Below are 22144 nucleotides of genomic sequence, written 5' to 3'. Positions count from 1 at the left end.
AAAACATCAAGGTATTTTTATTCTTTATTATTTATCACAAGTGATAGAATGAATTAAGGAATTAGAGTGCTGGGTATCATTTATCACTTAAACTTTTTATATAGGTTGTAATTAAATGGTAAATAGAATTGTTAGTCAGATATAGATTTATTAGTCAGGTTTTTCCAGGGGGTTTTCCACCATAAGTTTATTGAACTAAAATAGATTCACATCAACCGTTGATTTGTTGTCTAGGCCCGTCCCTAACGACGCTCCTAATTGGCTGTTGATAAGCCAATCACAGGGCTAGAAACTTTCAGTCTCTCGAAAGTTCACATAGGCAGGATGTATGTTCCACCTCTCCTGAGGGATACGCCTTTCAAAAGCATCCATCAGGAGAGGTGGAACATAGATCCTATGAGAGAGACTGAGAGTTTCCAGCCCTGTCATTGGCTTATCAACAGCCAATCAGGAGCGTCGTAAGGGACTGGCCTAGACACTAGATGCACGGTTAATGTGAATCTACTATAGCTACCTAATTCACTTGTGAAAGAGCGAAATTACTATTTTGCGGCAACTAGTCGTAGTGTGAAGTACAGTAACTTTACCAGGTTCCTTTCTTCTCGATAATCGTGCGTTTCTGACAGCAAAAAAGTTAAAATGTAGGCCCCTGAATTTGTTGTATTGTTTTTAAAGAAAATTTTCTTTTGGGAACCTTCATTTGTAAGCTTCTCCGAAGCTTAGAAGTACTTGTCAATATGTGGGTTTTACCAAACTGTTGATTATACGTTAATATTTATAAGTTTCTGTGAGTTTCATATAGACATTCAAAAGTTTTCATGATTCGCTTGAGTAGACGGAACGTTGGCAGGTTTTCCTGACACTTTGAAGTACATGGTAATATTTGTGAAGTTTCCAGAAACACTCTAGTAGCTTTATAGGTGCACGAGAACTGAAATTTTTGCTCTGTCTGATCTAGCATGGTTCCAGCGGATGTCAAGGCAAATAAAAGCAGAAGTAACATTGGAAGTAATATTACGACTGCTAATTCAGCTCTGTACATTGGGAAATGTGGTGGAAAGTGTTAGCTAATCGGATTCTGCCTCCATTAGGCCCATCTAACCAAATCTCTTGATGGCACAACACCCCAGGCACCTCTGTCTCTATAGTATGTTTGTAATGTTCTCTATCTCTCTCAAACACACACCAATACTTCTAATACTTGTAAGTTTCCCGGAATCTCCTGAGTACGTGATCCCTAGCTGTGACAGGAGTAAAGGTGGATGCACCGTAGAGAGGGCGGATGAGGACCGGGTCATCCGGATGGACGAAGAACACCGTAGATCGCCTGCAGGTTCTCCGACGCACTTCTTCCTCAGGAATCAGGACTTTGTGTTCCTGCCGGGGAGGAGATTTCCATCAATAGAAAATGGGTTTTTGAGAATTTTAGCAAAATCTCGCCATGCTGAATTTAAAACCATCGTTTTGATATTTTTGTTCTGTGGTAAAATTTCATATAGGACTTGACAAGGTCTGTCATTAAATCATACAAATTCAAACTGAAGACAGTACCTACAGTTAACTCTTATCTTAGTTTAACCAAACCACTGAGCTTATTAACAGCTCTCCTAGGGCTGGCCCGAAGGATTAGATATTTTTACGTGGCTAGGAACTAATTGGTTACTTAGCAACGGGACCTACAGCAAATTGTGGGATCTGAACCACATTATATAGAGACATTAATTTCTAATCACCAGAAACAAACTCCTCTGATTCCTTGTTGACAAAGTGGGGAATCGAACCCGGGACTACAAGCGCCTCAGTGGCGTGGCCAGTATGGTCTTTGCCTGTCACCTCGGTGGCCGTGAGTTCGATTCTCGGGCATGCCACCGAGGGGTTAGAGATGTGTATTTCTGGTGATAGAAGTTCACTCTCGACTTGGTTCGGAAGTCAGGTAAAGCCGTTGGTCCTGTTGCTGAATAACCACTGGTTCCATGCAACGTAAAATCACCATACAAACAAACAAACAAAAAAATTAATCCGGGACTACCGAATGGTTAGGAGAGCACGTAAGCCACTTGTCCAACGAGGAACCTAACATAGACAGTACAGCAGCAGTTCATTGGGCCTATGTAGTTTACTAGAGTTATAAAAATTACTTGGACTTCAAGAGCTCGTGCCAATCGAGGATTAAGCGAATACCAAGGATTGTTATTTTCATCATACAGTAGCTATGAGTTTATTTTCATCCTACTGTAGGTGTGAGTTTATTTTCATTCTACCGTAGCTGTGAGTTTTATTTTCTATACCTACTGTAGCGATGAGGTTTTATTTTCATACATACTGTAGGGCGGTGAGTTTATTTTTTTTTCATCCTACCATAGCTGTGAGTTTATTTTCATCCTACTGTAGCTATGAGTTTATTTTCATCCTAGCATAGCTGTGAGTTTATTTTCATCCTACTGTAGGTGTGAGTTTATTTTCATTCTACTGTAGCTGTGAGTTTATTTTCATCCTAGCGTAGCTGTGAGTTTATTTTCATCCTACTGTAGGTGTGAGTTTATTTTCATCCTACCGTAGCTGTGAGTTTATTTTCATCCTACCGTAGCTATGAGTTTATTTTCCTCATCCTACCTGTTAGCTATGAGTTTTATTTTTCATCCTCACCGTAACTATGAGTTTATTTTCAGTCTACTTGTAGCTATGAGTCCTTTATTTTCAATCCTAACCGTAGTCGAGAGTTTTATTTTCATACCTACCCGTAGCTATTGAGTTTATTTTCATCCTACTGTAGGTGTAGTCTAGTTTTTCATCTACGTAGTTGGAGTGTGTTTTATTTTCATCCATACTGTAGGCTATGGTGGTTTATTTTCATCTACTGTAGGTTGTGAGTTTATTTTCATCCTACTGTAGCTATGAGTTTTTAGATTAGCATCCTACCCTGTAGCTATGAGTTTATTTCACTTTTATTTTATCTGTAGGTGAGAGTTTATTTTGCATCCTAGCCACGCAAAGCTATGAGTTTTTTATTTTCCATCCTAGCGTAGCTGTGATTATTTATCATTTTCATTTTCACAATTCCTTACTGTAGGTGTGAGTTATGTTTTCATTCTAAACCGTAGCTGTTGAGGTTTATTTTTCATCCCTACCATAGCTTATGAGTTTATTTTTCATCCTAAAACCGTTAGCTATGAGTTTATTTTCAATCCCCCCCCCCCTTAACCTTGTAGCTTGTGGAGCTTATTTTCCATCCTAACCGCTAGTCTGGAGTTTTATTTTCAATTCTACCGTAGCTATGAGTTTTATTTTCAATCCTACCGTGCTGCGGAGTTTTATTTTTCATTCTCCGTAGCTATGACGTTTATTTTCATCTTACTGGGGTACGCCTGTGAGCTTATTTTCTCCGACGTGCTATTTTTGAGTTTTCATTTTCCAATTTACTGTAGCTGTTTGAGCTTTATTTTCATCCCTAATGACCGTAGCTAGTGGAGTTTATTTTCATCATAGGTAACTGTGAGTTTTATTTTTCAATCCTATGTAGGCTGTGAGTTTATTTTCATTTTTCCTAAGGTAGGCTGTGAGTTTGTTTCAATTCCTACCTAGTACTAATGGAGTTTTTATTTTCCATCCTAAGCGTAAGCTGTGAGTTTATTTTACATCCTTACTGTAGGTTGTGAGGTTTTATTTTCATCTCTACCGTAAGCTGTGAGTTTATTTTCATCCTAACCGTAGCGTGTGGTTTATTTTCATCCTACATAGGCTATGAGTTTATTTTCCATCCTAGCCGTAAGCTATTGAGTTTTTAATTTTCAAAAAAATCCTTATCCTGTAGGGCTGGTGAGTTTTATTTTCATTCCTAAAACCTGTTTAGGTCTGTGAGTTTAATTTTTCATTCCTACCGTAGGTGTGGTTATTTTCATTCTACCGTGGTGTAGTTTATTTTCATCCTACGCCCATAGCTATGAGTTTAGTTTCATCCTCCACCGTAGCTATCAGTGTTTATTTTCATCCTACTGTAGCTATGAGTTTATTTTCGTCCTACGTAGCTATGAGTTTATGTTCTCCATAACTTGTAGCTATGAGTTTATTTTTCATTTGCCTAATACCGTAGCTGTGAGTTTATTTTCGTGCTACCGTAGCTGTGAGTTTATTTTCATCCTAACCGTAGCTTTTTTATGTTTATTTGCATCCTACCATAGCCTATTGAGTTTATTTTCATGCTACCGTCACTACATGAGTTTATTTTCATCCTACCGTAACTATGAGTTTATTTATCTATCCTAACGTAGCATGAGTTTATTTTCCATGCTACCGTAGCTGTGAGTTTATTTTTCACCTAGCGTAACTTGAGTTATTTTCATCCATCCTACACTAGATATGAGTTATTTTTCATCCTCCGTTTAGCTATCAAGTTATTTGTACATCAATACTGTAGTCTGTGAGTTTTTTAGTTAACCTGTAGCTAGAGTTTATTTCGTCCTAACGTTAGGCTAGGAGTTTATTTTCGTGATTTTACCGTTTTAGCTGTGAGTTTATTTTCGTCCTACCGTAGCTGTGAGTTTATTTTCATCCTATGTAGCTATGAGTTTTTTTCAATCCTACGTAGGTTGTGAGTTTATTTTTCTCCTACCGTAGCTATGAGTTTTATTTTGCGTCCTATTGTAGCTATGAGTTTTATTTTCTCCTATTGTAAGGCCTATGGTTTATTTTCTCCTCCTTGTAGCTATGAGTTTATTTTCTCCTAGTAACTGTGAGTTTTTTTATTTTCCTCCTAATTGTTTTAGCTATGAAGTTTATTTTCTCCTAGTTAAGCTATGAGTTTATTTTTTCCTAGTACTATGATTTATCATCATACCTACCGTAGCTGGAGTTTATTTTGTTTTTTTCGTCCGTACCTGTAGCTAATGAGTTTATTTTCGTCCTATTGTAGCTTTGAGTTTATTTTCGTCCTATTGTAGCTATGAGTTTATTTTCGTCCTACCGTAGCTGTGAGTTTATTTTCGTCCTATTGTAGCTGTGAGTTTATTTTCGTCCTATCCGTAGCTCTGAGTTTATTTTCATCCATACTAGGTGTGAGTATATTTTCATCCTACCGAGCTGTGAGTTTTATTTTTCATCCTACCGTAGGTCTAGTGAGTATTTATTTCATGCCACCGTACGTGGAGTATATTTTCATCCTACCGTAGCTGTGAGTTTATTTTCATCCTACCGTAGGTGTGAGTATATTTTCATCCTACCGTAGCTGTGAGTTTATTTTCATCCTGCCGTAGCTGTGAGTATATTTTCATCCTACCGTAGCTGTGAGTTTATTTTTATCCTACCGTAGCTATGAGTTTATCCGACGTCCAGAACTGCAAGATGTCACCAACGTTGACCAAAATGGTTCCTGGTATGGGTTCAGCGCTTACCCACTGGCCTTTGCGATCACGCACCTGAGAACAAAAAAGTTACAATTCTCGAAATAATATACTCTAAATTCTGCATTACATGTCCGTCAGCTTAGCTCAGCAAAACAAATAAATAAATAAAATAAATAAATAAATAAAATAAAATAAATAAATAAAAATAAAAAACTGCATGATATTACATATATGTCAACAGATTTGTTTTCATTGTCTTCAGCGAATCAAATGAATATGGGGATATGCCCACGTATAAGCCGCCCAAGTCATCCTGAAAGAGGAGGGTGATGGTGCCGTAGTCGGTGTGAGTGCCACAGCGGATCGCTCCCTCCGAAATATCTGGTGCCACGGGTGGGTAATGGAGCAGCCGGAGGCAGGAGGCGTTGTTATCGCTGCAGATTTCCCGGTGGGTGTTGACGAAGAAGTTGCGATCCAAATCTTGAGGTTCGAAGGAGAGAATGAATGAACCAAACAAAAACTTCTTTAATTTTTCTCCTGAAGATTGAAAAGGAAACCCACAAAATCACTGTGTAACGTGTTTACTTCTAAGTATTTACATTTAATTTTACTCCACACTCGAGTACTTTCAGGCCCAATCTGTGGCCCATTTTCAGGAGATGTGTAGGTTGTCAGCCTGGGTCAAGGCCCAGCGTTCTTCTGAAAATCCTCGAGTGTGGAGTAAAATTAAATGTAAATGCTTAGAAGTAAACAAGTTACACCGTGATTTTGTGGGTTTCTTTTTCAATCGAGAGAATGAATGTTCATAAGCATAGGCCTAATCACTGTTAGACTGCTCTGTACAGGATTAATAGAGTACAGGGTTAGATAGCTTCTGACAAAAATAGGACAAACTCGCGCATGACATCACGGGGCTGATCTGACCGAGGTTCAGGTAAGAAAAAAGCATCAGTCAGTATTTGACCCCACCGAGTGAAGAACAAGGAAACTATCTTCCAGTACCTGGAGATTAACGGGGACCTCTCTCATACAAGGTCGTGAAAGAGATAGGTAATGAGTGTGGGCAAACAATTCCCATTGTGACCATTAATTTATTTGTTTTCTTGGTTTTCTTTTATTGCCACCTACCAATGACGTCACAAATATGCGCAGTAACGATGGGACGGTCTAACCCTGTACTCTGTTAATCCTGGTTCTGTTTATGTTACTGTAACCCTTGAGCCCCGTGAACACGGTCGAGCTTTGCTCGACGAACTCTGGTCGATGTGACGTCAGAAGCAGGAAAAGTCAGACCCTTGTTTCTCCGCTTCTGACATCACATCGAGCAGAGTTCGCAGGAGCAAAACTCGGCTGTGTGGACGGGCCTTTAGAGATAATTAGGAGCCGTTCAAAAATGACGTAACACATTTGCTTGGGGGTGGTAAATGTTTACCCCCTCCCCTTTTTCACACCTTATAACGCATGTTCAGACACATCCCCCCTTAGAAAATTATATAACAACAGCTAGTAAACACCCCATCCCCCCCTTTTTTTAGTATGTTTCCTTTTTTTAATGCAATAATATAATAAAGTCTAGCCTAATACCCGGAAATGAGTACCTTTAGGTTTTCCTTCATACTCTTACGTTATGATATGAAAAATCACAGATCAGTTTGAAATGGAGATGTTCTCTTATACGATTTACTTAATTTCCTAAGTAATTTAATTGGCAACTCTGAACTGTCGCCTTTGTAGCCATTATGTTTAGTAGTTGAAAGGCGACAAAGATACCAGTTTTTAGTTTGTGATGTTATTCTTCAAGTCTATCATAATACATAAAGTAGAGTATGCCTAAGTTTGGAAGAGGATTGGGGTAATTTAATTTGAGATATTTTTGCAAGTCACATTTATGCATAAAGTAGAGAATCTTGGCGCTCAGAAAAGGGGTGAGTTTGTGATGTTATTCTATGTCATGTAATATATATAGTAGGAAATGTTGAAGTACAAACAAGGGTTGAGTTTGTGATATTTAAACATAACTATGCAAAGAACAAAGATTTAATACCATTTTCTCAATATTACTAAAATATAATACAAAAGTCTGTTGCAGAATCTTTACTATCTCTCTCTTTTGTCCTTCTGCATTTACATATTAAAAAAAAAAAACAAGGGAAAAAAATCTGAAAATGTTATGTAACTTATGGCTGCACCCCCTCCTCCCCACTGTCACACTCATAACACTTCAACTTAACCCCAATCCCTCTTCCCGTAAGGCGTTACGTCATTTTTGAACGGCCCCTAAGAGCAAATGCCGGATTCATAGAGATAAGAAAAAGGCACAAAATTCTCTCAAATGACAAAGTTCTAGACTTGATCTACCATTCAGTGAGATATAGGCCTACCTAGTCCTAGAGCCATTGCGATCAGAATTCGATTTGTAAGCTTCATGCATGTGTCTATGAAGTCAGCTGCGGCCGGCCTGAATTCCGGAACGGCGATATCAGGGAACATTCCGTCGGTTCTTTTGACATCATAGGCTTCGCGTATCTCATAGGAATGGATGTCGTTGAACCTGGTGTGAAAAGATTTTTTTTTTCAGGAGGCATTCAGAATCATCTCATTCCCTGCTTCTGAGTTTTCCCAATTCACTAAAATAGAGGCACGTATGTCATCACTTAGAAACAAAGAGAATTCAAACCGTTATGTTTTTAAAATTATACCCGTCTCGACCAGTTCATAAAAAATAAAACCAGATGGAGTGTTTTAAAGTCTTTGCAGTCAGCTTGTTGTAACCCCTGCAGAATAATCAGGCATTGTATTCTCCTTGTAACCCGATGCAGAAACGTCAGAGTAAGTATAGTAGTTTACATGTCAGCAATAAAGAAATAACTTGGAGAAGGTCTATGAGTCATGAATACAATGTCACAAGTATATATATATATAATATATATATATATATATATATATATATATATATATATATATATATATATAAAGGTTTTGCCACGGAGGAAAATGAAAGGCGAGAGAGCCAAGAACTTTCGGTCTAACACAACCCTTTACTTAGGCACAACTGATCATTCAGAGCAAAAACAGTAAAAGTAGGCTTAATATCCAAACTGACATTACAAGAGAAGCATAAGGTCTAATTTCACTTAACAGAATCGAGAAAACGCCTGAGGGCAAGATTAGCGATTTTTAGGTAGCCATACCTTGGAGGAGCACACACGTGGTCAACAGATAATTCATCCAGAAAACAATACATTTTGAAAAACAAGGAGGCATATACCACTTAGTAACATGAATTTTACAAAAATATTCCACAAAAATGTGTGAAAATACGAAAATAGGATATAAATATAGCGAGCAAGAGAGAGAGAAAGAGAGCGAGAGAGAGAGAAGGAAAGAAAGAGAGAGAGAGAGAGAGAGATAATAACTGTATACATGTGGGACTAATTAATTAGTAGTTCATTTATTTTAAGGTCCTTCATAAACATTTTACAAATATATGGGTCCAAATGGTACAATCCCAGACTCAGATTTAGGTTGTTTTTATTAGTGATTTGTATAATTACTGATTCCAGTAAATTTCTTGAAAGATAATCATTAGACCTAGCAATTACAGAGGTATCGCCCCAATTTATACAATGAGATTTTTCGCTCAGATGGATAAATAGTGCATTTGAAGTCTGGGCTGTTCTAACTGAATACATGTGCCGCTTAATACGTACACAAAGTTTTACTTGACTGACCGACGTAAAAAGATGGGCAATCCTTACAAGGAATTTTGTAAATGATGTTGTTATTTGTTTTGGTACTATTCTTAATTAGCATATCTTTAATTGTGTTGTTATAAGAGGACACTACATTAACATTAAACGATTTAAATATTGATTTTATGGTTTCAAATCCACGAAAGTAAGGCAAGCTAAGTACATTTTTGGGGTGTTTCTTTTTCATTACTAGCAACACTAAAACTGTTTGTGAGCGTTTTGATAACATAAATCAATTATATGAGGTGGGTAGCAGAGGTCGTTTCCTATCTTTTTTATGCATTCTATTTCTTGGTCAAGATATTGTGGACTCGTGATACGCAAAGCACATAAGAACATAGAAGAAAAAATTGAAATTTTAATATTAAGATGATGGCCAGAATAAAAATGTACATATGCTAAATTATTTGTGGGTTTTCTATAAATACTGAATTTACTGAACCCTACTGTAGGATCAATTGCTTATAAACTATCTAAATATATTACTAAATTGTTATCCCCGCTACTTGGAACTGTATCTAATTCACAAATCCGGAATTCTCTTGATCTTGTGGAAAAATTAAATAACATTGTATTAAACCCTAGTGATATCTTTGTCAGTTTTGATGTATGTTCCTTGTTTACAAAAGTCCCTATCGACTCTGTGGTAGAATATTTAAGTAATGAACTTGTATTGCATGAATTACCTATGTCCGTTAGACACATAATTTAATTGATTAAGTTGTGTATTTGTGATTGCACATTTATAAGTTGTGTATTTGTGATTGCACATTTATTTTTAATGGAGAATATTACCAACAAATATTTGGTATGGCCATGGGTAACCCTTTATCACCTCTCTTTCAAACTTATATATGGAATTTTTTGGAAGACACCACCTCCCGAATATCACACTTGTCCCCTTAAAATGGTACAGGTATGCAGATGACATCTTAGTAGTCTTACCTGTTGGTATCTATGTAAATGATTTATTGTCTAAATTGAATAATTTAGTGCCATCCATAAAATTCACAGTTGAAATTGAAAATAACAATGTCATCCCTTTCCTGGATGTATGAAATTATAGAAAATCTTTCCAATGTAAATTCAGTATTTATAGAAAACCCACATATAATTTAGCATATGTACATTTTTATTCTGGCCATCATCTTAATATTAAAATTTCAATTTTTTCTTCTATGTTCTTACGCGCTTTGCGTATCACAAGTCCACAATATCTTGATCAAGAAATAGAATACATAAAAAAGATAGGAAACGACCTCTGCTACCCACCTCATATAATTGATTTATGTTATCAAAACGCTCACAAACAGTTTTAGTGTTGCTAGTAATGAAAAAGAAACACCCCAAAAATGTACTTAGCTTGCCTTACTTTCGTGGATTTGAAACCATAAAATCAATATTTAAATCGTTTAATGTTAATGTAGTGTCCTCTTATAACAACACCATTAAAGATATGCTAATTAAGAATAGTACCAAAACAAATAACAACATCATTTACAAAATTCCTTGTAAGGATTGCCCATCTTTTTACGTCGGTCAGTCAAGTAAAAATTTGTGTGTACGTATCAAGTGGCATATGTATTCAGTTAGAACAGCCCAGACTTCAAATGCACTATTTATCCATCTGAGCGAAAAATCTCATTGTATAAATTGGGGCGATACCTCTGTAATTGCTAGGTCTAATGATTATGTTTCAAGAAATTTACTAAATCACCAATCATACTAATCACTAATAAAAACAACCTAAATCTTAGTCTGGGATTGTACCATTTGACCCATATATTTGTAGGACCTTAAAATAAATGAACTATTAATTAATTAGTCCCACATGTATATAGTTATTATCTCTCTCTCTCTCTCTCTCTTGCTCGCTATATTTATATCCTATTTTCGTATTTTCACTCATTTTTTTGGAACATTCTTGTAAAATTCATGTTACTAAATTGTATATCCCTCCTTGTTTTTCAAAATGTATTATTTTCTGGATGAATCATCTGTTGACCACGTGTGTACTCCTCCAAGGTGTGGCTACCTAAAAATCGCTAATCTTGCCCTCAGGCGTTTTCTCGATTCTGTTAGGTGAAATTGGACCTTATGCTAATCTTGTAATGTCAGTTTGGATATTAAGCCCACTTTTACTATGTTTTTGCTCTGTATGATCAGTTGTACCTAAGTAAAGGGTCGTGTTAGACAGAAAGTTCTTGGCTCTCTCGCCTTTCATTTTCCTCCGTGGCAATACCTTTAATTATACATAGCATCACGTTTTATATACTTCGTGATCAAGTTATTATATATATATATATATATATATATATATATATATATATATATATATATATATAAGTATATATATATCGTACTCATCAGTATTGACTTAGAGAGGTAGGATGCCACACTGAAGGAGGCATTGTTGTCATTGCTAAGGGATTTCACGATGTCGTGAAAATCTGTTGTGTGAAAGAAATCCACAATTATATAAATAAGTGGCATTATTTATAAAAGATATAAAAACAAAGATTTTCAAACACCCGAACTGTGTTCTCAGACCTAGCATTCTGTTGTAGACCTTAAAGTATAGACCTTGTATACCTTAGTGGTCTAGGCCCGTCATTCTGTTGTAAACCTTGGTAGGCTTACATTCTCTTGTATCCCTTAGTGGGCATAGACCTGTCATTCTGCAATAGTTCCTTGCTTGCCCCCGTTTTTCTCATAGCCTTTCTGTTTTTAGGTTACAAAGTGTCGATGAAATCTGTCAAAAAAAAAAAGTATGATCTATACACGATACTACGATTAAAATTAAGAAATGCCAGAGGTAAGAGGTCTAAATTTTCGAACCTTTCTCTGCCTATGGCGACGTAGCCTTGCTGCTTGTCAGGGTCCCTGGGGAACTTGTCCTTCTCCTCCTGAGAGAGGTCGAAGAACTTTGCCCCTGCGCTTACGATTTGATCGACCTGCAACGTCAGTATTTGTGAAGTTCAGTCAGAGGGCTTTTAGAGATGGGGAAATGCCTAGTAATTATGTATTGATTATGTATATTGTAATTTACTGATTAATACTTGTTATTCGCTACTAAACTATGATCACAGTGTGTGTATTTTTTATATATATATATATATATATATATATATATATATATATATATACATACATACTTACATACATACACATATATAAACGTATATATTTGAATAATTATCACATCACCGTGATCATATAAAATATTCAAAAATAAATTATCCCGAGTAGAGCAAATTAGATATGAAAGGACATTCGTAGCTCGAATAATTATACATACATATATATATATATATATATATATATATATATATATATATATATATATATATATATATATATATTAAGCGAATAAAATCCAAGCGCTTTCGTCTTTAGTAAGACATTGTCAAGGCCTTGTATTGGCCTTGAACCAAACATAACAATGAGATGAGTATTCTCACCTGCCCCTCGGGAACTCCGTGTGCTTTCAGGTAAACAAAACCAATATGCTGGAAGGCAGCCGTAATTTCCTTCCCTACCCTCAGCCAGACGGGGTCTGTCGGCGATGGTTCGTTCCCTAGACCTAGTGGTAGACAAAGATTCTAGTTATTAGACGGATGTTGAACAACGAATCGAAGCTTTGACAAGAGGTGGACTGATGACAGGTTCCATTACATTTACTGCTACAGTCTGTTATGCTGTTTGCTCTGTCATTGTTACCTCACAGAAAAATACATTGTCCTGAGTATCGTAGCTTTAGTTGTTTTTTAAATTTGCTCTCTCTTCTTGGATGATCTTCATTCACATCAGACGGTATTTTTTTTTTAATAGTCTCGGTGCTTAATGTACAATTGCTCTCTCTCTGGCACAGTATTAGCAGATAAATGGTCAACCTTTTTAAGCTGAACCATATTATTTTCAGTAATGAATAACACATTAGACAGTGAAATATATTGTAATTCAGTTACACGTTACCCTATTTTTCCCCGATAAAAACCCCTAGCAATGACATCCTGATGCATTAAGACGCATTTATCAAACACTGTGACCTCGTGCGGTGCACTGTAGGTTCTTTGAAGCGTGCCTTCTGCCCATAGCTGCAACCGCTTTAATTTCTTTTACTGTACCTCTCATATTCTCTTTCTTCTATCTTACACCCCACCCTCTCCTAACAACTGTTTAATAGTGCAGCTACAAGGTTTTACTCCTGTTTAGGGTTGTGGAACGGAAAAAACAATCGAGTTTTTTTTTCGGAAAAAACCGTTTTTTTTTCGCGAAAAAAACACAGCCTGAAAAAACAAATCAAATTTGTTTTGTTTTTTCAATTTTCTGCATTTTGTCACATTCTGTTGCTTCCTAAGCCACACACAATGTCTGACTGTGCTTCTATTATCCATAATATACACATGCAATTATTCCCTGTAATTTATTATGCATCTGGGTATTACTGAAATTTTTAAAATTATTACATGTACTAGATCTTCTTGTTTGGCTAGGGGAATAAGATACCGTACTGTCCGTACATAGCACATTCATTCATGCTAATGTTATTCTGACAAAGATACTCTAGGCTTGGGTAACAAGGCAATTTAGCACTAGAAAGAAAAATCTGTGTGAAAATAGAAATTATGATATTAGAAAAATTCACCTCAACCATATGAGATTGAGTTTTACGAGTACCATAAATTAGTGTTTAATCATATTAACATTTCACATTTGATCATTAGCATATTCTATTATCAAACATGTTCTACTGGAATTTCTCAATCATATTTTAAACCCATATTAGAAGCTAAATCTAAAGATTTTCATTGCATGAAGAGTTCAAGATTGGAAGAGAGGTAAGAAAACCGTATGAAGGGCAATAGCTCCTTACAAATAAGTATGGTACATGTACTTTTAGGTATTAAACATGTTAAATAGTTACTTGTATGGAACTCGTATCAATGAGATAGGTTCCTGAACCAAGGTAAATGTGTATTACATTTACATATCAGTCTATAGTTAAAACATGAAGTAATGGTAGCAGTTATTTCTTGTAACTTGGATGCATTAGGAATTTAGGACAAACAGAGAGGTGTGTGACTGTGTGAAAACCATATGAAGGTCAAAACCCCAGAATGTAATTTATTTAGCAACAGTCTTGCTGCTCTGTATCAAACATGTTCAAAGTGAACTTGTACCGTACTGGTATCATTAAGGGACCAAAGGCAGAGTAAATGGGATTGGGTACATCACATCTAATGTTCACAGATATAGTGAAAGCAAAATCTATTGAGTCGATAGAAAGAGAATGTACTAATCTTGTAAAGCACATTAAGAATAGCCAAAAACTCTTGGCTATATCTAGGAAATTGCAAAGTGAAGGAAATGAGGCCAAAACTTCTCTGAAGCTCCCCGTGAAAACTAGATGGGGGTCAATCAATCATTCACTGCATGCAGTCAATTCAACGAAAACAAGCATACACTACAGATGTTGGCAATTGATTAGGAGGCTAAGAAAGGGTTAGAAAAGAGTGCAAAGGATACTCTACTCTCAGAAGATTTCTGGGACAAGATTGCAGGATATCTTGTTACTAAAACCAGTAGCAACTGCAATAACTATGACTGAAGGCGATGATCAGTATCTTTCAATTGTCATGAAGGTTTTTTCATGATTTGCAAAGTTCCTTTGATGAGCAGTTGCCAAACTCTCCAGTCCTCCGAAGTGAGGAATCTCTCCTTAAAGAAGTTGTCTCCAAGGGACTGAGAGTGGCTTGTACAGAAAGTTCACCTGGCTGCTAACTTATTGGACCCCCGTTATAGAGGATGTCACATAAGTGATGAAGAGGCAGTTGATGCGATCGAATCGGCATATAAAGTAGCTTAAGTATGCCAAGCATAGATGAGAAAAGGGTTTTGGGAGAAATAGCTGAGTTTAGGGCAAAGGAAAAATGATTTAGTAAACCCTTCACCTGGCAAAGTGCGGACCAATGTAGCCCTAACTCATGGTGGAATGGTATGTGCAGCCCCACACAACTTTCAAAAGTGGCTGCTGGAATATTAAATTTGCCCCCAACCAGTGCCTCGGTTGAACGGTCATTCAGTCGCCACTCGCATATCCATTCCTCTGATCGCAACCGTCTATCAACAGGTAGGGCTGCCAAACTTGTATATACCTATATGTCGCTCATCATTTGACATTAGATGAAAAACTTCATCGAACTTCTACTCCACAGCCATCAACATTAGCAGACGCTCCTCTTTCACAAAAAGAAAAGCCATCATCATCAAGATGCTCCTCTGCGTCAAGCTTAAAGGACAAATCTTCACTCCAGGATTATTCTTCAGAAGACTCGGAAGAAGATTTAGATTCCGAACTATGGATCAATCCTCATGCAATGATACCGATTCAGACTAGAAAGTTTACCCTTTTTGAGAAGCAATTTCATTCATAATTTTGGGCCAAAGCTAATGTTTTGTTTCAATGTAAACTGTCTGTACCTTTCTTTTAGGTTTTGTGAAGGAGATGCAGGCTCTGCGTTTCTTTTTTATCAGTAATTGAAAAAGTTACCAGTATTGGCGAAAATGGAATGTTTTTTTTTTAGTTTATATATATTGGCATTGTAATTTCAAAGAGCATTTCCAGTTGAGTGTTTCTTTTTCTGTAGAAATGTATACAGTAGATGTATTTCTTTTCATGGCTGAAGCATCTAATGAAGGTCTTGCTTTTGTTCTTTATAGCTTATTATAAATGACATCCATAAAAAATTCAAAGCTTTAGGAAAACTTTTTATGAGTGGATACCTTTATTTTAAATGCTTCATGTTCAGATTTCACTGAATGAAAAAATTATCATTTTTATGTTAGGCCCTATAGGCTATATTATAACGGTCACATTATATCTATAAAACTGATCTCTTTGTGCTGTAACTTCAAGAGCATTTTTTATTTAAATTTTCTTCATTTAATTTCATAGGGCTATTTCATTGTTTCACATTTTGATCCCAAAAGAAAATTGTTTTTCATCAAAATTCAGCAATAAAGGGAAGCAAATATCATCCTACTCAAATAGCTAGCAAAAATACCATTATATTTTGAGACTAAGTGAAATTCTTAGTAATACTTCATATATCTCAGGTTCTAATTATCAATTAAAGAAGCATTTTTACCCTTAATAGGTATCATTATTTTAATGATTCCTCTAACCTAGAAGGAAGGCGGAAGTCTTAAAAATACCATATGTCCATATCAAGTATTAGCAGGATCACCCGAAAGGTCCAGAACATAAAAAATTGGGGGAAAAGGAAAAAACCCGAAATGAACCCAACTTCGGTTACACTTTTCAAACCTTCTACTGTCAATTTCTGTTTCAGTGCTGAATGACCTCATCGATCTCAGTGTTTGGCCTTTGGCCCAAATTCTATCTTCAATTCAGTTCAGTTCAACAAGCAGGCCTCTTGCATTTAGCTTTTCCCTTACTTTTTGTCAGCAAGGACATGGGTGTCTATTCTGACAGCACTGCTTCTCAGCACAGGTCAAATAGTGCGTTGTTTCACCAACGAAAATTAAAATAAATACGTCATATTTTATTAGAAATAATTGTTGTATACTGTTTAATATGCAAATTTTTTATTTTTTTACATTTTCATTCTAATAAATAAATCATAAACATCCTATCCTAAAACTCCTTTATCTTTAACTCGGTGCGAAACACAATTTTCAGGACCTTTTCATGCTTTTCTAACCAAACCCCGCCCCCCGTCCCCCAACAAGGGTAAGCGAAAATGGCCACTTACGTATATTTGTGTACATTTTCAGCCACTACACTCACCAAGCTTTCCTACGTCGATAACAGGTATAGGCCGCTGCTGCTTCTCATCGCCTCCCATAGCCTCGGTGACGCAGATGACCTGAAACATGGAAGACAGCGCAATTTCAGTTAATTTCACTGGCTACAACGGCACAGAAAACAAGAATGAATATTGAATTGAATACAGAATTTAGGCCAAAGGCCAAGCACTGGGACCTAGTATGAGGTCATTCAGCGCTGAAACGGAAGTTGACAGTGAAAGATTCGAAAGGTGTAACAGGCAGAAAACCTCAAAGCAGTTGCACTATGAATCAAGTATTAGGAGAGGGTGGAAAGTAAGACGGAAGAAAGAGAATATGAAAGGAGGTACAGTAAAAGGAACAGAAGGGGATGCAGCTAGAGGCTGCCAAGAAATTTTAAGTAATGCCTACAGTGCTCCACATGAGGTGCACTGACGGCACTACTACTCCTACGAGGTGGATGAATATTCGGTGAAACCAAATGCAGTCATTACAGTGCCGTTCGTGAACACGCAGAAACCAGTAACCACAGTCGTCTCATATGCCTAAATTAATCTCTTCTCGAGCCGAATGTCAGGCAGCAGTTACAGTTAGCCTCACAGCAGTAACGAAGGTAGACGAAGGTTAGCGCCTTCCTTCCGTTCTCGCCTTTCGAGCGAGTCTTGATTTGCCCGTATTTCCTTTCTTTTTGATACATTGCTGGATTTTCTTTCTCCGACGGAACGAAAGTGATTGTCAATTGTCATGACAAAATTTAAGTTACCTGTCAAAATTTTCTACTGTCATATTAATCGGTCATGATGATATACAGGGGACCATGGATTAGCATTTTGCATTCATCATTGGGCAATATTATTATTATTATTTGGGTAGATGAAACCTATCCACACGGAACAAGTCCACGGGGCCGCTGACTTGAAATTCAAGCTTCTAAAGAATGTTGGTTTCAACCTCCCACTGCAGACCCCACAAGATCAGGACTTTACATTTTGCACCATAATCTTGGGTACTATATGGTTTCGTACTGTTTAGTAATTAATATCAAAGCACAAGAAAGATGTTTGTATTGGTGCTTAACACAAAGTCATTCAAAGGGAGATCATTCTACAGTGAGTTTACTTTTCTCAGATCGCTCTGGTGGGGCCAGGTAGAAAAGGCAGTTTTCATATCTATGGGTATGGAAGTCCCATTAAATGCTTCCCGCAGATATAATTCTTAAAGGGTTTGCTTCTTCCCTGTTAACTTTTTTTAAAATTTTCAATCCCGATTCTATTTAGCTATTCCTTCTTTCTCTTTCTATAATTATAGATACACTGAATGGCCTGTTGGCTCCAGTGTTTGGACTTGAAACATAAATTCATAAGTCAATCGATCTATTATGCCCTTAGAAAAGACAACCACTCATTCCTTCTTTGCATAACAATTTTATCGAAATCATCCAAGTCAGTCACAGGACTCACTTTCTCTCTTCTTTTTTGAAACACTGGAGATTCCCCTATATTTCCCGCCTCTCTTGCTTCTTAAGTCTACTAATAGTCATTTCTGACACTTTTGTGGCTTCATATGTTGTCAGGATAGCCTTCGGAACATCAGTTACAGGACCTTCATGAAGTTTTATAAAATGAAGTATTTCAGGAAATTATAGACTATTTCCTTTGCCTCAGGTGGTGGGTGAAGACGTTTACGGGAGTCACTTGGGCTGGGCTGTCCATACTTTTCACAGTGGGTGATCAAGTGCGAGTATCCTTTAATGATATTGACTATGACCTTTTAAATCCTCTTAAAAATCATAGGTCCCCTAAACTCAGATCTGGCATCGCCGGGGAAAAAATATGCCATATCTTCATTTTCATTAATGAAACTGAGGTTTTAACGAAGAATATATGAAATAAGATATATTCAAAATATCTGATGCAAGCAAAGAACCACATTTCAAGAAATTACAACTATTTCAGTAGACTCAATGAAGCTAATATGATTACCATAACATGAAAATTGGCAACGTATGATATCTGTACAAGCCACACCACGGCGATCTTAGAAAAGTAAACGCACTATCGACAACCAAACCAAACTTCAAAGGATTGAGGGGCAAAACCAGTCAAATGTCATTAGGCCTAATAAGCCTGTTTGTTTGTTTCATTAAATGTGATGCATTCGGTTCCATGTTTTGCCCTACTGTTGGACTAAATTAAAACTGAGATACCTTCTCTCTTATCTGATATGGGTTCTGCTGTTGTTGCGAACTGTCTGGTTGACGACCCCACCCCACCATATCTCACGGAATCGCTTGATAATTTTTAGCTTACGTAAACACACACACACACACACACGAAGCCTGTGTGCTTCCTTCATATAGTCTGTCACGTCTCTTAACTCGACATCATCTAGTGGTTATTTCATCCTGATCTTCTCAGTAGAAATCGATGTGAACAAATTATTATTTGCACTGCTGAAAAATCATCGACAAGATTTGATTCGGGAAGAAAATATTAACCAAAGCTGATAAAGGCACTGTATGAATAATTCATCTCTTCTTCCCTGGATAAGCCTTGCCATTCTACTTTTTCCATTACTTGTTCTCGGGTGTGGGCTATGAAAAAGGCATTAGGATGCCTGTGTGTGTTATGTTAACGATTCAGTCGAGTTTCTTAGCGACTGACAAGTTAATAACTTCTGGAATCTTATGCATAGATTTCACATGACAGCCTAGGGCATAAGTTCAGAGAGTTCTCGGCTTACGGTAAAATGGAAGCTCACTGTCAACTTATTCTTAATTTCTTACCTCAAGATCAACTTCACAGAGTAGGACGACCGTACTGAACTGGACGAGAGAAGCTCAGTAACTGGATAACTCGGCAATTTACTCAGGCCGCTCAGCGCCCAGTCAGTCCTGCCCGGTCCCGAACCTTAGTTCAGGTTTTAATCTACGTTTTAGGGGCCGGGGCAGTGTTGCCAACTCATTTCGGTATAACCTCGAGGTCAAGGGTAATCCCGAGAGTGGACATGTACGAGCGTACTGTCCAGCTATTTGCTTTTATTCACAAGTGACTTCGCTTTAAAGTGATATATGCCATGTGTATATATGCTTACGTTTAACATATATATATATATATATATATATATATATATATATATATAAACACACACACATATATATATATTATATATTATATCTATATCTATATATATATATATATATATATATATATATATATATATATATATATATATATATAGTATAGCAGGAACGTTTCCTGAGAGAGAGATTATCTCTTTAATCTTTAAGGAATGTTAATGCATCTGCTGGTCACACTCTTGATACTCCACGCGACTGACAACAATAAAAATTTTTTTGTTTTTTGTTTTCCAAATGCTACACATTTTAAAAAATTTTTGAACGCACACACACAAACAGCGTGCATGTTTTAATAGGTACCAATTGGTTAAATTAGTCAAATTAGTAGTATCTTCTCCTGAGAGAGAGAGAGAGGGGAATTATCTAGGACTCAAGACTTAGCAGATGTACAATTATTTTATTATCTTGGGGGATTTTATGTTAATCTTGGGATTTTCTATGATCAGTTCTTGGGATTTCAAAAGGAAAATAATCTGGTTTTTGTTTGGTTGTTTGTATGGTGCTTTTACGTTGCATGGAAACAGCGGTTATTCAGCAACGGGACCAACGGCTTGACGTGACTTCCGAACCACGTCGAGAGTGAACTTCTATCACCAGAAATACACATCTCTCACTCCTCAATGAAATGGTCGAGAATCGAACCCGCGACCACCGAGGTGGGACGCTAATACCATACCAACCACGCTGCTGAGGCGCTGTAAAAATCTGTTTAGCAGCACACACCCAAATGACTCAAGTAAGCGATTAACACGTCGAAACACGAACCTTGTGAATTAACGCTATCAAAATATTAGGAACTCAGTGATACACGAGGTACATAAAATAATTTTTCGGAGGGTGAAAATTTGGGAGCTGCACGTTATGTGAGATCGCTAGCTACATATATATATATATATATATATATATATATATATATATATATAAATAAAGGTTTTTTGCCACGAAGGAAAAAATGAAAAAGCGAGATAGCCAAGTACTTTTGGTCCTGTTCAGACCCTTTACTGAGGCAAACTGATTTTACAGAGAACAACATAGTCAAAAGAAAGCTTAATATACAAACTGGCACTACAAGATTAGCAAACAATAAGGGCGATTTTTCACTCTACAGAAAGGAGGAGCCGCCTGAGGGTAGCCACACCGTGAAGGATACACGCAGTAAACAAGTGATTCTCCCAGAAAACAGTACATTTTGAAAAAACACGGGAGCATATACAGTTTAATATCATGAATTTTTACACAAATTTCCCCCCCAAAAAATTATTATTATTGAAAAGACGAAAGAAAATATAAATATATATATCGAGAAAGAGGGAGAGAAAATATCAAACCAGAGAGAGAGAGAGAGAAAGAAATAATAACTATATACATGTGGGACCAATTTATTAGTTGTTCATTTATTTTAAGGTCCTTCATAAACATCTTACAAATATATGGGTCCAAATGGTACATTCCCAGACTAAGATTTAGGTTGTTTTTATTAGTGATTTGTATAATTGCCGATTCCAGTAAATTTCTTGAACATAATCATTAGATCTAGCAATTACCGAGGTATCACCCCAATTAATACAATGAGATTTTTCACTCAGATGGATAAACAGTGCATTTGAAGTCTGGGCTGTTCTAACTGAATACATATGCTGCTTAATACGTACACATAAATTTTTACTTGACTGACCAACGTAAAACGATGGGCAATCCTTACAAGGAATTTTGTAAATGATGATATGATTTGTTACGGGACTATTCTTAATTAGCATATCTTTAATGGTATTGTTATAAGAGAACACTACATTAACATTAAACCATTTAAATATTGATTTTATGGTTTCCAATCCACGAAAATAAGGTAAGCTAAGTACATTTTTAGGCATTTCTTTTTCATTAATAGCAACACTATAAAACTTTTTGTGAGCTTTTTGATAACATAAATCTATTAAATGAGGTGGGTAGCAGAGATCGTTTCCTATCTTTTTTATGTATTCTATTTCTTGGTCCAGATATTGTGGACTCGTGATACGCAAAGCGCGTAGGAACATAGAAGAAAAAATTGAAATTTTAATATTAAGATGGTGGCCAGAATAAAAGTGTACATATGTTAAATT

General features: G+C 36.5%; 2 protein-coding genes and 1 pseudogene across 3 annotated transcripts in view; 2 read left to right on the top strand and 1 right to left on the bottom strand.

Moving 5' to 3' along the window:
- The window catches only part of LOC135226400 (von Willebrand factor A domain-containing protein 5A-like), a 442225-nt gene that overhangs the window by 3712 nt on the left and 416369 nt on the right, over positions 1-22144 (top strand). The window lies entirely within an intron of this gene.
- LOC135226398 (uncharacterized) lies at positions 640-19835 on the bottom strand. Of its 2 annotated transcripts, XM_064265885.1 has the most exons (8): positions 19689-19835; positions 16905-16983; positions 12553-12674; positions 11930-12045; positions 7721-7890; positions 5632-5819; positions 5301-5411; positions 640-1377 (listed from the first exon to the last, which is right to left on the bottom strand). In XM_064265885.1, exons 2-8 carry the CDS (start codon positions 16960-16962, stop codon positions 1195-1197), a joined length of 948 nt encoding a protein of 315 aa, XP_064121955.1. In that variant the 5' UTR covers positions 16963-16983; positions 19689-19835; the 3' UTR covers positions 640-1194. The 2 variants fall into 2 exon arrangements, with proteins under 2 accessions (XP_064121955.1, XP_064121956.1); XM_064265886.1 differs by lacking the exon at positions 19689-19835 and having other exon boundaries at positions 16870-16955.
- LOC135226008 (uncharacterized) lies at positions 14433-15271 on the top strand (annotated as a pseudogene).

This window comes from Macrobrachium nipponense, chromosome 14, assembly GCF_015104395.2.
Source record: "Macrobrachium nipponense isolate FS-2020 chromosome 14, ASM1510439v2, whole genome shotgun sequence".
Taxonomy (NCBI): domain Eukaryota; kingdom Metazoa; phylum Arthropoda; class Malacostraca; order Decapoda; family Palaemonidae; genus Macrobrachium; species Macrobrachium nipponense.
Note: the sequence above shows the minus strand (reverse complement) of the source record. Positions and strands in the feature narration are given on the sequence as shown.

Bases quoted from the DNA above. Each gene is read 5' to 3' on its own strand.
- LOC135226398 (XM_064265885.1), bottom strand. From the start codon at position 16,962: ATGGGAGGCGATGAGAAGCAGCAGCGGCCTATACCTGTTATCGACGTA. The intron at 5,820-7,720 runs GTAGGCCTATAT...TCGAACCTCAAG, and splicing joins CGCAATGGCTCTAGGACTAG to ATTTGGATCGCAACTTCTTC. The intron at 1,378-5,300 runs GTAGGATAAAAA...CCTCCCCGGCAG, and splicing joins CGGATAAACTCATAGCTACG to GAACACAAAGTCCTGATTCC.